The following is a 13,593-nucleotide window of genomic DNA, read 5'->3' as shown; positions in this document are numbered from 1 at the left end:
GTCTTCAGCTTCTGTTGTCATCCTCCTCCAGGTTCTTTCCAAGTACTCTGTTAGAACGTCAAAAGGCACCAATCAATCTATCTTCAGAATATTCTCTGGTACACACTGCTGCAAATACAACCACATTGGGTTTTTTCCTTTAAAAAAATAAATTCAATCTCCAAGTATTTTTGCACTCACATTTCTGAGGAACCATGATGGTCTGGTTCGTTCTTTCTTTCTTTCTTTCTTTCTTTCTTTCTTTCTTTCTTTCTCTCTCTCTCTCTCTCTCTTTCTCCCTTTCTCTCTTTCTCTCTCTCTCTCTCTTTCTCTCTCTCTTTCTCTCTCTATTTTTCTCTCTTTTTCTCTCTTTCTCTCTTTTCTTTCTCTCTTTCTCTCTTTCTTTGTTTGTTTCTTTCCCTCAGTGAATACATAACTTTATTTTTTTGTGTGCTTATTTATGTACTGTCACACTTCTGTTGATGCACTGGTACTCACCTGGTGGATTTTACTGAGGGAAAAATCTGGCTAATCATTGAGTAAATTCCTGATGATGGATTTCTGCTATAAATGTGATGAAATATAGCCAATTGGTTGCTACCTGCAGCAGAGTCTTCAGGAAAGCCAGATTTACTCAGAAATGGAGGTGAAATGTTGTGCTTGATATGGCGGAGACACAGGAAATTATGTACTTTACTCCTGTTGCTTTTCTAATGTTTTTTTTTTCTTATTTCTCTCCCTAACCTCTCTATGTCCATGCTGATAGGGCACCAGAACAATAATAAAATGGTTTCAAGCCAATACTTTGGATTCAGGATTAGAGAGTGCAATAGTCATGGAAGTCACGGAATATTTTCTTTTATTATTGACTTTGCTGCAATCAAATTTTGCTCAGTAATTTCAGAATCTAACAGAAACCAGAATGTGATGTGATCTTCTATAGAGAAATGTGCAGAAATTGTCACTGATTTTTGCATCAAGGCTAGAACTTTTGCTTAAAGTATACAGTATAAGTTAAGAAGTCACACAGATACTGAACGTTTCTCCAAGTGCACACTTGGTTAGGACACAGCACCTTGGGAAAGAAGGTGTGGATTCCTTAACAAATAGACAACCTGTCAAAACATCCCAGAGGAACTGGATCCAAGAATTGTTAGGCTCCCCATTTCAGCTCCTGTCAAGCTTCCTTTTCCCACTGGCAATGTCTAGAAACACAACATCAGGCCAGGAGGGCCTCTGATCTGACTCAGCACAGCCATTTTAAATTTGTGTTCATATTTTTGTTCTAAATATTTCATATTTTGTTCTAAATATTCTAACAATTTCCAGGGTTCCAGAGTTGAGCGTAAAACCTTAGCTCTGGCCTGAACTTGTCTACTTCTAGCTTCCAGTCACTGAATCTCATAGTATCTTTTTCTGTTACATTAATGAAGAATCCCTCCTCAGAATCATCTCTCCATGTAAATTCTTGTAAAAAATTACCAAGTCAACCCTTAAACTAGTCCAGGAAAGTTCAGCATTTTAATAATTTTATCAGGTAATCTTTCTTGTAGTATTGTAATTCACTGCCACAAACTGGCTGCCCATCTTGCCTCCTGAGGTCTGGCAATTCATGGTGGATGTAGATCACCGTTCCTTCCTCTCTGTCCCTTCTCTCCTAGATGATATTGCTCATGAAGGAAAGTCAGAAAATTGGCAGCATATTGTCTCTGGAGATACTGTAGTTCACTGTGACCGTGGTCACAGGGGTTCTTGGATGAGGGAAGAGATGAGAATGTTGACTCCATGTTTCAGAAGGCTTGATTTATTATTTACCGATATATATATATTACATTATAACTATACTAAAAAGAAATAGAAGGAAAGGTTTCCTCAGAAGGCTATATAAGAATAGAATAGAATAGAATAGAATAGAATAGAATAGAATAGAATAGAATAGAGTAGAATAGAATAGAATGATAACAAAAGGCAGCTCTCTCGCACTCTGTCCGAGATAGCTCGGCCTTGATTGGCCATTAATTATAAACATCCAAGATGGGCCAATCAAAAATCCACCTGATGCATTCCACAGCAGCAGATAACCAGTGTTACATTTTGTTTCTGAGGCCTCAGCTCCTCAGAAGGGAAAAAATCCTAAGAAAGGATTTTTAGTGAAAAGATGTCTGTGACAGTTCACAAACTGAATATTAACCCAAACAACCATGAAATGCAGCAAATGTTTACATTCTGAACCCCAGAAGATGAGGAACCAAGATGTTCTCTCCTGTTATTTCTATCAGGTGGGAGTGGTAAGTTCCAGCAGTAGGAAGGTGTAACAGATGGTAACGTTAATCCTCTGCTACCACTCAAGCATGAATTTCTGAATAACCTCAACTCTGTATGGCCACATGCTCTAGGCCTGGAAATAGGACCTCATATTCACAAGCTCCTCTGTAAGCAATGAACTTCAAACATTGTTTCTTAAGGATTTGTGTCTTCAGTGCATCAGTCCCCTACAGTAACACAAGGTCTTACCTGCTCCCTTGTGTGCCAGGGCACACTCTCTGTGAAAGTCATGCTCAAGCCCAAACCCAGAACTCTGCTCACTTGCCAAGCAGTAAACACAGCTGTGTGCTGGCTAGCCAGCTGTGTAACACCTGTGCTTCACCTTCCTTTCTTCCCTCCTGTGTAACTGCTTTCTTTTCCCACACCAAAGTTGTAAGAATTTAACCTTCCAAGGTTTGTACATATTTGCAAATATGGCTAAATAGGTCAGTGTGTTCAAAAGTCCTTTGAGGTGGAAGGGATTAATGGAAAAGGAAATGCCTAGCTCTGCAATTGCTTAAGACCCATTTCCTTAGATAAAGAGATAAAAAGATTATTGTGCACAGCGTCAGCTAAGTAACACTCATGAGCTCTTCTGCTTAGTTCACTATTTCCTGCTTTTACCAGCATTTTATTCCCAACATTAGTATGTTGAGAAATACCAGACTAAAAACTCACGTGACTTTGCTGAAAATATTTCAACACATTTACAATGAATTGCTTACACCTATGACCCCACTAGCTCTAATACATTTAATATCTGCAACATAGACCTTGTACAGTTTTCAGTCAGAAGGGCCTGCTGCATCTATTGTGTGTTTGACAAAGTATTTTGGTGACATTTACTGAGCATTGCAATGCTGGTCAACAGTTTTACAACACTACATGTTGGTTGACAGGTACAGCTTTCATCAAATGGATGTGCAATCTCAACTTGGCCCAGTGTTCCTGTTTACTTTGAAATGTTGCACAAGCAGATCAGTATGACAGGCAGGTGTTTCTGGTCCATTCGCCTCAGATGTTAAACAAACACACTTTACTTGTTTGGCACAAATGCTGCAAAGGGTTGGGTGCAGATTCCATGCTGCAGCGTACACAAATAGCTTTCCTAGGACCTTTCTTGGTGAGGTCACACCGCAAATCCTGTGTCCAGTTCTGTGTCCCTCAGTTCAGGAAGGACACTGAGGTGCTGGAGCCCATCCAGAGCAGGGCAAGAGCACAAGCCCTGTGAGGAGCAGCTGGGGGTGTTTAGCCTGGGGAGGCCAAGGGGGACCTCACTGCTCTCTGCAAGCACCTGGGAGGAGCTGGAGCAGGCGAGGGTCGGTCGTTTCCCCCAGGCAAATAGCTATAGGACAGGACAGTCTTCAACTGCTCCAGGGAAGGCTCTAGGATGGACATTAGCAAGAATTTCTTCACAGGAAGGGTGCTTAGACATAGGAATAGGCTGCCCAGGGAGGTGACTGAGTCACCAAGCCCGGAGGTGTTTAAAGAAAGGCGACGTGGCGCTCAGTGCCATGCTCTAGCAGACAAGGTGCTCGGTCACGGGCTGGACTCCTTGACCTCAGAGCTCTTTTCCAACCTGATTCTGTAAATGTTTTTTACATCCGCAAGCCGCTACCCTGGCCTTGCCAAGGCATGGGATCTCCAGTCCGGCAGTACTGCAGCCCACAGGGACGAACCTAGGGCTGTGCTGCCGAGCAGGAGCGCATCCCTCACCGGGAACCGCCCGGGCCGAGGCAGGCCCGGCTCTGCCGCTTCTGGCGGGAAGGGGCGGGGCCAGCCGCGCACGCGCGGAGCGGCGGGCGCGATCACGCGGGGCGGGCGCACGCGCGGTGCGGATGCTCGCGCCGCCGTTCGCGCCGCCGTTCGCGGCGCGGCTCCATGGGGAGAACATGGCTCCCTTCCCCGAGGAGGTGGACGTGTTCTCCGCCCCGCACTGGCGCATGAAGCAGCTCGTCGGGCTCTATTGCGACAAGGTAACGGGCCGGGACGGCCCCCGCGCCGCTGCCCCGGGGCGGGCGGGAGGGTTTGGGGAGTGCGCAGCTGTCAGCGCCCCGGCCCCGCCGGTAACTTCTGCCCTGCGCTGCCGCGGGGCTTCTGAGCCCCTCACGGGCTGCCGGTGCCGCTCCCCGGCCGCGCAGGGCTGGGGCTGCCCTGCCGGGAGCCGTGTCCCGCTGGGCCCGGCGCGGAGGGCGGCGGTGCCGCGCAGGGAGCGCCCCCCGCCCGGGCAGCCCGGCTGAGCCGCCCCGGGCCTGGCGCTCCCTGCGCGGGCAGCGCGGCCCGGCCGTGCTTGCCGTGCTTGCACTCAGGCAGGGCACGGGACCGTGCTTGGGGTCTGTGCACAGCGTTCTGCTGGTCGGTGGTGTAAAGGTACCCTAGGTATGTGCTTTTATTTTTAATAGAAGTAATTTGGCTCGTGGACAAATGTAATTTTTATTCTTGCATCAGAGTAGTTAAGTAATCAAGGCTGGTGTGTCACCTGAAAGGCAAACTTCCCTGCAGCAGCTTTGAGTGTTGTGGGAAGGTTTTGGGCAAATACTTCACAGCCAGCACTCCTACTGCAAGAAGTTTTGCCTCCCATCTCCGGGCATAAATGGCTGTTTGGGAGAACCAGATTGGCCAGGGAGATTGAAAAGAACGGTGAAGTTCCATGAGAGGCAGCTACAATGGCTTACTGCTGCCAGCAGCATGGGAGAGCTCATGCTTCCCGATTTCCTCATGGAACCCTGCACTGCTCTGGGACTCACCACATCCTTTCGTGTGCCTCTTCCATTTGCTAACAGGTTAAAGAAAACCTACAGCTGTTTTTTGCAGGATTTGCTAACTGTGCAGGCTGACCACAGGGTCTGGGGGGAGGAGAAGGGGAGACCTTGTGTAGTTTCTTTCCCTTTGCCTTTTAGTTGAGAGTACATTTGCAATTAACTTAATCTGCGGTGGCAGAAAAATTTGTGCTATTGTAACAGAATGGATTTATTTGAGTGGAAACAAACACCCCCACTGACTCCAGGTAGCTGTTTTAGTGTGTTGTTGACAGAGCTGAACAGGTTTCATTTAAACATCCAGATCTTGTAGTCGCTTGGGTTTTGTTCCTAGAGAGGCATTTTTGTCACTTTTATTGAGCCTCCACAAAGTTTTGACCAAATTTACCATGCCTGATCAAGCTTCCTGGGAAGCAGTTACTGGTTTTCCTGAGTATTGCAAAATTTTGTTAAAACTATCCAGTTTGTAATGTTCATAGCCTTTCATTTTCTAACAGTTTTTATACAGGAATTTTCTTGCTCCCCTTCTCTTTTGAATAAGGGCAAACATGAAGGAGTGGCACTTTTTAAAAAAGTGTTCAGGTTTACATCCTTTAACCCTGTTGCAGAACTTGGGGTGTGTGCCATGCCTGTGACTTTTTATAATGTCAGCTTTGCACCAGAAAAGCTCCCAGTATTTGCATTTCTTTCTTGTGTGATTGAGATGCTGCAGTTAGGTAAGTCTGTAGTTCTGCTTACATGGCAAGTGTAATCTCCAAAGCCATGCTCTTGGTAAGTTTAGTTTGACCTTGAGCGTTCTTTGATTTTGTGAATTACGTGTTACCTGTGTTCATCAGGTTCCCTTTATGCTGTAATATAGTTGCTGCTAGTGCCTGAATGTAGTAAATTCCACCGAATGTTAGTGAGGGTGAAATGGGCTCGTCCATGTTTGCTTCTCTGGAGAACAATTACATTGTTTCTGATGGATAAAGTAAGTAGGCACTTAAATGATCCGTTAGGGCAGAGATACACAGTTTATTTTGTTCTCCCGGGACTTCATGTGAGACAGAACAGTAAACTGGACATTTAAGCTGTTTAGTGCTTTAGGAAAATTATTCTACTTTTTTAGCTAGTTGCTAGTTGAAGATCTCCCTGTACCTTTGCTGCATTCCTAAATGACATTTTTACCTGTATTGTATACACTGCCCCGAATTTGGATAATATGAGTAATTAGAATTATGTTTAATAAGGAGATCCACACTGTTGCCAAATCTGTCTCCTACTCTGATGATGAGAAAATTCTTAAAGTGCTCTGAGGATGTCCCCCCTGTAGGCAGTGGAGTGCTACAGCAGCCCGTCTTTATAACTGAAATGCTTGTCCTGATGCCTGACGTCATCTTTGCTACAAATAGAGCAGATTCTGTTTTCCCATCTCCAGTGAACCGTTCTCCGTTTGCAGAAGGATCTTGTGTTGATCTGCAGTTGTAGCCCGGTCCTCCATCTTGGCTATGTGTTCTCTGGCTTAAGCAAACGGATTCATTCTCCTCCATCACGTGGGTCAGGCTTGCTGTACCTCAGTGTACTTGTTGCTTTTGTCAGAACTAAGCTGCCATTCTCTAACAGTTTAAGCTATCTGCCTGCTGCTGTTATGATTGCCTGCCTCTCTGGCTCCCATCAGTGCTTGAGGTGACTCAGGCTCCAGACTGGCAGAAAACATTTTTTTTCTGAAGCAGAGTACGTTTTGTGTTGATGTAGTGCTGCCAGCAAGCCCTGGTCAGATCGGTAGTGAGGCCAGTGGGAGGCAGGGAGTGGGACTGTGACAGGCAGCAGCTACATTGACTGAAGCTGCTGTGAAACCTCAGCCTGATTATGTCTGTGCTTGCCTGAAATCTTGTGCACAACAGGACAGTGCTGGTGTCGAGGAGAGCAGATTTGTTGTTCTGCAGTGCTTTTTTTAACAGCAGCGTACTTGCTTTGTGCTCCTCTAATCCCATACTTCTCTGAGGACTGATGCTCAAATTCCCTTTCATTTTTGTCATTAGGCTCCTGTCCTGTATGGAGCACTGTGCCTTCCTCCAAGTCAGCGTGCTGATGTCCAGTGGGGCAGTCTCTGTTGTCGCATTATGGTCTTGTGTTTTCTGCACTCGAGAATGTGCCACTTGTGTAATACCAGCTTTCCTAGCTGTGTCTGAAAGTATTGTATCTGTCACAAATGAAACACAGATTTCAGCTGATAATGAAAATCCCATTTTAGTTTGGCTGGAGACTGGTAGCTTGGGCTCGAGAGCACTGTTTGCAAGTGTTTGAGCTACCCTGTGAATTCCTGCAGACTCAGTTACTTTGCTGTAAGGCAAAACAATATCAAAAACCTTAGAGAGATCATGATCTGTAACAAGCATCATTTTCCTTTTAGGTGGTTTGGTTGTCTTATCAAAAGGAAGTCAGATTCTTTTTTCTAAACAAGTCTGTACTGGCCAATTATTACTTCTTATAGCTTCAAGATTGGGACTACTAAAGTGGCAGACTCTGGTCTATGTACAGACTGCACTTAAATTTTGGCTAGGCCTTCCCCAGAAACAAGACACCGTGTCTTCCAGTATGGGATTTCAAACTTCTGCTCGCTTGTGGAGTCACTGCAGCCAGAGCATGTTTTCAAATCTTTGTGATACAGAACTGCCCAGCAAGTTTAGGGTGCTTTAGGAGTAAATAAAATGATTGCACTCGTAAATGCTGTATTGAAGATACCGGTGTTTGGTTGGTTGTTCTCACGTCCTTGTGTCTGCCCCTCCAAACGGGTGTGGGATTCATCCTGTGGCTGAGTGGCTGCAGTAACTGGGCTGCTGGAAGGGTTAATTGCTGATGATATCCTTCATGCTTGTCTGGCTGCTTGATGAGCAGCTAGTTCATCTGGGGAACTGAAGCGAAAGGTGATTCAGGAAAACTGGCTCAGTAAGAGGTCAAACAAGCTCCAGAACCAGGTTGTCAGTATGGGAGGGAACAAGATGGACCATGGCAGGAGGGAGCAGCTGCTTTAACAGCTCAGCTTTATTGTGAAACCTTTGGGTGCTCGAGCAAAAGCATCTAAGGTCCTTCTTTTGTTTGCCTGACTCCAGTCTCCCGTGACCTCAGCTTTCTACAAAAGACCTCTGCAGTTATTTCTCATGGTTCAGCAATTGCTTTGGCTAGCTCTTCCTGGAAATTTAGATCAATTTTGTCATATTCTGGTGACTTGAATGCATTGAACTTGCATAAATATTTAACTAGTATTTTTCTTTTCTAGTCTACACTTCTGACTCTTTGCTAAAATTAATTGCTGTAAATATTTTTCCTAGTTAATTTTTTCATGCAGATTTGCGCAAAGAAGGCATTAATTTAGTCTGTTGTCATCTGCCTTTCCTGGTAAATAGTTGACTTAAAGTATCATTTTTCTTCTCTTATAATCTCTGTTCTCTGTCCTCTTGAAGTCTAAATGCTTTGTTCAAGTTACCTGCACTTACCTTTGGCTTCTGCTGAATGGAATGAAATGTTTTCATATGTTAAATTCGTGATTTTCTTGTGTCATCTGTAGTATGATGAAACATTTAGAAGTGAAAAATACTCAGAATTGAGTGGATTTGGCATTGTAAAGCATTGGACGGGCATTATATAAGCACATCAGGATCATATTTTTTCTGGCAGCCAGGGGGACTGAAATCTGAAAAATTCGACCAATTAACTTAGGACTTACTGTTTCAAAGTGAAATGTTTTTCCCTTGATGCCCTTGAGAGCAGAAAATGCATGTTCCAAGAAGATAAGTGTATCTGTGTTTCTAATAAAAAAGTTGGTAAAGCTTTTTCTCCTTTTGAAATCCCTTTTAGTACACTGCCATTCATTTTCCAGTGTTGCTTCAAATAAGTGTATGTTTAGAAATTCATAGTTTTTGGTTATTCCCAGTTAATGTGCTGTAGCATTGAGCATCTGCCTTCACCTGTGTTTAGGAAGAAAGAGCTGCTTGAGGTGTTTAGTCCTAGTAAATCTGCAAACTTAGGCAGACTGTGCTTTCACTGCAGGCAAAAGATGGAAGGAAATTCCTTCGTTGATAGAAGGAAATGAAATCTCCTCATTAGCATCCAGGGGTAGAGGGGCAATTTGTTGTCTATGTCTGTTTCATCAGGAGCTGTGCCAGTTTTCTTTCTTGAGGTTTTTCAGAGCTGTATAGCAATACAGCAATTTCACTTTTTTTCAGGACACTTCCAGCACTTGTTGCTACCTTCTCATTGTTTATTTAATTTTGTCTATCAAAACACCTATTTTTTCTTACTTAGCAGATTCTTTTGTATCTTTTTTTGCCTGCCAGATATGATAGCAGTTTCTTCTCCCAAGTAATTGCTTATGAACTATTTTTGCCCCAGCATTATATGAAAAAAGTTTTCTGTTCACCTTTCACATACTGCTCTGATTTTTCATCCTCTCTCCCAGTCTGCTCTGGAGAGCAGAAACAACCCACCTTTGTCCTTTTTGCAACAAGTTATTCTCTCCTGTTCTGTGTTACAAGAAAAAAAAAAAAAGAAAGAAAGAAACTGATGTCTTCTAAAAATCCAGGGACTGAGGAACTGTAATTAGTGGGTATCAGTGTTAGTACAGGTTTTGTGCAGCTATCCTAGAATACACTTTAACTGATTAAATACTGCAAATTGTAATTCTTGAGACTTGGCTTTTTGCTTTTACACTTAATGCCCAAGATGGATTAAGCTGGGGTGGTGAATTTTTCCAGTGTTCACCTTTGTGTTGGGAACGTGGAGTCAGACTGGTGCAGAGGTGCAAAGCCATTTTTGCTCTGGTTCTGTTTTGTGAGTTACTGCAGAGGGAGATTTCACTCCTGGGGCTTCAGGTATGACCTTGCAGAGGGCCAGCAGGTCTTAATAGGAACCTGTATCCTTGAGGGTATAAACCAGGAAAGAAGCCTTCCATGGCATGTAGAATAGTGTGACACAGGTAGATAAATAACAGCATAGTTGCAAGTGTTCATCATTATTTCATTCAAGGTCCTTGTAGCTCATATATTTAGTAGCTTTTTAATTGGTTTAAAGTTTTTTTTTTGTTTGTTTCTTCTCTACAGACCTGGTGATGTCCTTTTTTCTTCCAGCCTTGGTAAGCTTCTGCCTGTGGAAATCACATGGTGAAAGAGGCTTAGCTGATTTTATCAATGCATCTTGGGCTGTGCTTTCTGCTGTGAACCCCAAGAGGATCTGACATTTGTAGCAATTGCATCACTGAAAATCTTGGTTGAGTTAGTCCCATATTGTAATTCATATCTCATTGTGAAATGCTCTTCATGATTCAAAACCTGATCTGTAGGTGTTCATTAGACAAAATGACTGTGGATACAGTACAAGACACTGATATGGAAGACAGCAATGAAAATGGAAATACAGGAGGTTTTTTCACTGTGCTGATGTTTGGCATTTATCAGCTTGATCTTAGCCTTTGAAAATAGAATATGAGGTTTCACCTTCCCTGTTGCCAGTGTTCTTTGAAAACAAAATAATTCTGTAATTCTGTGTGCCTGAATCTTCTGTGCTGTTTCTTGGTTGGTTTTGGTTTGTGGGGATTTTTGTTTGGTTTGGGTTTTTTTATTTGAGTAGTTGGGTTTTTTAGAAAGCAACTTCAAGACTTTAGTGATGCTGCAAAACAGTTAGAAGATTACACAGAGGACAGGGTGGCATTGAGAAGACAACATCAGAGAAAAGGGCATGTGAAAGCTTTTCTGTCCTTCCTGCTTAAATAATTGCTATTATTTTGGGTTGACCCATTGCCAAGAAAAGTGCCAGGGTGGAAGACTGATTTCTCCCCTGGTTAAAGACTTCCTACACATAAATGGGTGGGAGTGTGGAGCAGTTTAGCTAATTCTGTACTGTTTTACATAAAGAGCAAGCCAAGGAGAGGTAACACTGAGGACAGCCATTCTCTTGGCTTGGCTGCCTCAGCACCTGAGTTCTTCCTTGGGGACAATATCAACTGAACTTCTTGGGGGTTCCTAAGTAGGACATGGCTTGTAACTGGGTGTTACCAGTGCTCCAGCCTGGTGAAAAAGGAACCCGGTAAAAGGCAGAGCTCCTCCCTGGATTAGTACAGCAGAGGGATTCATCGTGCAGCTGCATGACTGCCAGCACATCTTGTGGGAAGCTGCAGGAATGTGCAGTCAGGGGCAGGGCAGCTCCCTCGGTGTGTTTCCTGCTCCATGCCCACGCCCTCATTTCCAGCAGATTAACTATAACATGAAACCACATGCTCTTGCTGTTGACACAGGCACACCTTGTTATGGATTTTGTTCCTCCATTTTATTGTGCCTAGAATTGAGATAAATGCCTTTGCAGAGTCCAGGTTTGTCCTTTGAATTTTAGTGCTGCTGCATATGCAGAGTGCTAATATCTAAGAATGTAACAGTGAAAAGATACAGCTGGCTGGTAATGTCTGCTCCTTTTTTCTCCTGGTGCTATTCCATTCTAAAAATCAGTTGGTTTCTTTCATAGAATCGTAGAATAGGATAATAGAGTATTCTGAGTTGGAATACTCTCTTAAGGGACCCATCAGGATCATTAAGCCTAATTCTTGGCCTGTGCAAGAATCCAAACCCCAAGAGTCACACCATGTCCCTGACAGCATTGTCCAAAAGCTTCTTGAACTCTGTCAGGTTTGGTGTTGTGACCACTTCCTTGTGGAGCCTGTTCCAGTTCCCAGCCACCTTGTGGGTGAAAAACTTTCCTGAGATTTATCTTGATATCTTTTTTCTTTTAATCGGAATGGTCTATCAGCTCCATAATAAAAAATGCTTTATTATTTTTAAATTAGTTTTAAATCTAGTCAGTTAACTAGTTTTAGTACTCTAGTCTACATTGATTATCAGGAATATTATGTCTTTTATTTCATCTCCTATGGCTATCAGCTGATTGTCTTGATGTGGTTATACATAGAATACTGAATATAGAGGAATGACCTCTCAAAAATTTAACTTGGGATGACACATGAAAATGAACAACAATTGATTAAGAAGACCAGGAATCAAAAAATATCTTCAATTTTTTAGCTTCCAGACTGAATTTTTAAGGTCAGTGATTTTTCACAGTTCACGTGCTTATAGGGAAAAATTTCATTTGAAATTAAGCAGCTTGTGAATTTGTAGCCACATTGAACTTTTTAACCTTGAGAAATTATTCCATTTTAAATTAGTGAAATCTGTAGGGAGAGTGGAAAAATAAATTTTTTTGCTCCTATTCTCCTTCCTCAAATTTTTGTTGTTTTCCAGCTTGTAGTTGGGAATAGAGATACTTGTAACTGGGAATGTTAGCATGCAGCATAAACTTTGCTTATGGCTGTGCTAGTCTGGTAAGAGCAGTTTACTTTTTCTTTATTCCTCTTTGCTGCTTTCTCCTTGTTGGTTCATAGTATGCTTGGAAGGAGGAGACAAACATTTTTCACTCCTTAAATGTATTTTTGGCATAGTTAGTAGGAAAAACTGTTTCAGTTTCTCACTGTAAACTAACATTGCTGGAAAATTAATTTCCTTCTTCTAAGAAGACATTTTTCCATGTTGGCACATGTGTAAAACACTTCCAGAAACCAAGTTAAATACTGTGTTTTGTTTGGTTATTTAATTAGCAGTTTTGAGCTTCCTTATATAGTCACAACATTTTGGATAGAAATGTCTATGTCTTCATCAGATAGAAAGTTTCACTTTTTTTTAATGAAAGCACTAAAGCCATGAGGGAGCTGCAAGAGTTGAGTGTAGAGTTATTTCAGTTGAGTGTTGTGAGCATGAAGCACTGTCTAAAGAGCAATTGCTGTTACTATTGCCAGGATTGGTATCTTGTTCTTAAGGCACAAAAATTAAGCAGTGTGTTTTAGTAAGGAAAGAGGAATGTTTGCTACAAGTCTGTACATTCACCTTGACCATGTTAATGGCTCTGTTATAGTCCAGTAAGGTGGACACTCAGCTAAAGCTGGCATATACTTGTCTGAACTACAGAGATTTTTCAAGTATGGCTATGCTTTAATTGCATCATTTATTTTCTTTAAATAAAAGTTTAATAAATAAAGTAAATTTGAAAGCTCCTGGCTACTTCTAGACAATGCCTGCATCAGCCATAAGTCTCTGAAGTGTTTCAAACAGACATTGCAGTACAAAGGACTGAGTGTTGTTTGGACAGTTGCTCAGGCTGTTTGGGTTGTGAATAATTCTTAATTTCAGGAGCCACTGAAACTGTTGCTCTTGTGGTACTGCTCCTCAGTTAGAGTTTGCATTCCAAACACAAAACCAGTTGTGTAAGGTACAGCTGTTTAAATGTAATGTCTTCAGAAGCCCAGAAAGTTCCCAAGTTTCTTGAACACTGGTGGCTGTGGTTTAGTGCTGTGTATTTTAAGCCTGTTCAGGGCTCTCACATGTGCCGTGCTTTATATTTTTGATAAGTCAAAAAAAATCCATTATACAGTCCATTTCCTCTTCCTTGCCATTCTCGTTGAATTTGGGGGTGTGTGATTTTTCTACTTGCCCTGCTAAACTCCTGCACTAGTTCTCCTTGTTAGAGCTGGTGA

At 42.6% G+C, this 13,593-nt stretch overlaps 1 protein-coding gene across 1 annotated transcript in view; it reads left to right on the top strand.

The window, feature by feature from the left end:
• The first annotated feature begins 4,102 nt into the window (after positions 1 to 4,102).
• The window catches only part of FBXL5 (F-box and leucine rich repeat protein 5), a 33,919-nt gene continuing 24,428 nt past the window's right edge, over positions 4,103 to 13,593 (top strand). The window contains exon 1 of the mRNA XM_064711816.1: positions 4,103 to 4,259. Coding sequence (XP_064567886.1) covers positions 4,122 to 4,259 — 138 coding nt within the window. The 5' untranslated portion in view covers positions 4,103 to 4,121. The remainder of the gene's footprint in view (positions 4,260 to 13,593) is intronic.

The sequence above is a fragment of the Zonotrichia leucophrys genome, chromosome 4 (assembly GCF_028769735.1).
Source record: "Zonotrichia leucophrys gambelii isolate GWCS_2022_RI chromosome 4, RI_Zleu_2.0, whole genome shotgun sequence".
NCBI classification, from domain to species: Eukaryota; Metazoa; Chordata; class Aves; order Passeriformes; family Passerellidae; genus Zonotrichia; species Zonotrichia leucophrys.
Note: the sequence above shows the minus strand (reverse complement) of the source record. Positions and strands in the feature narration are given on the sequence as shown.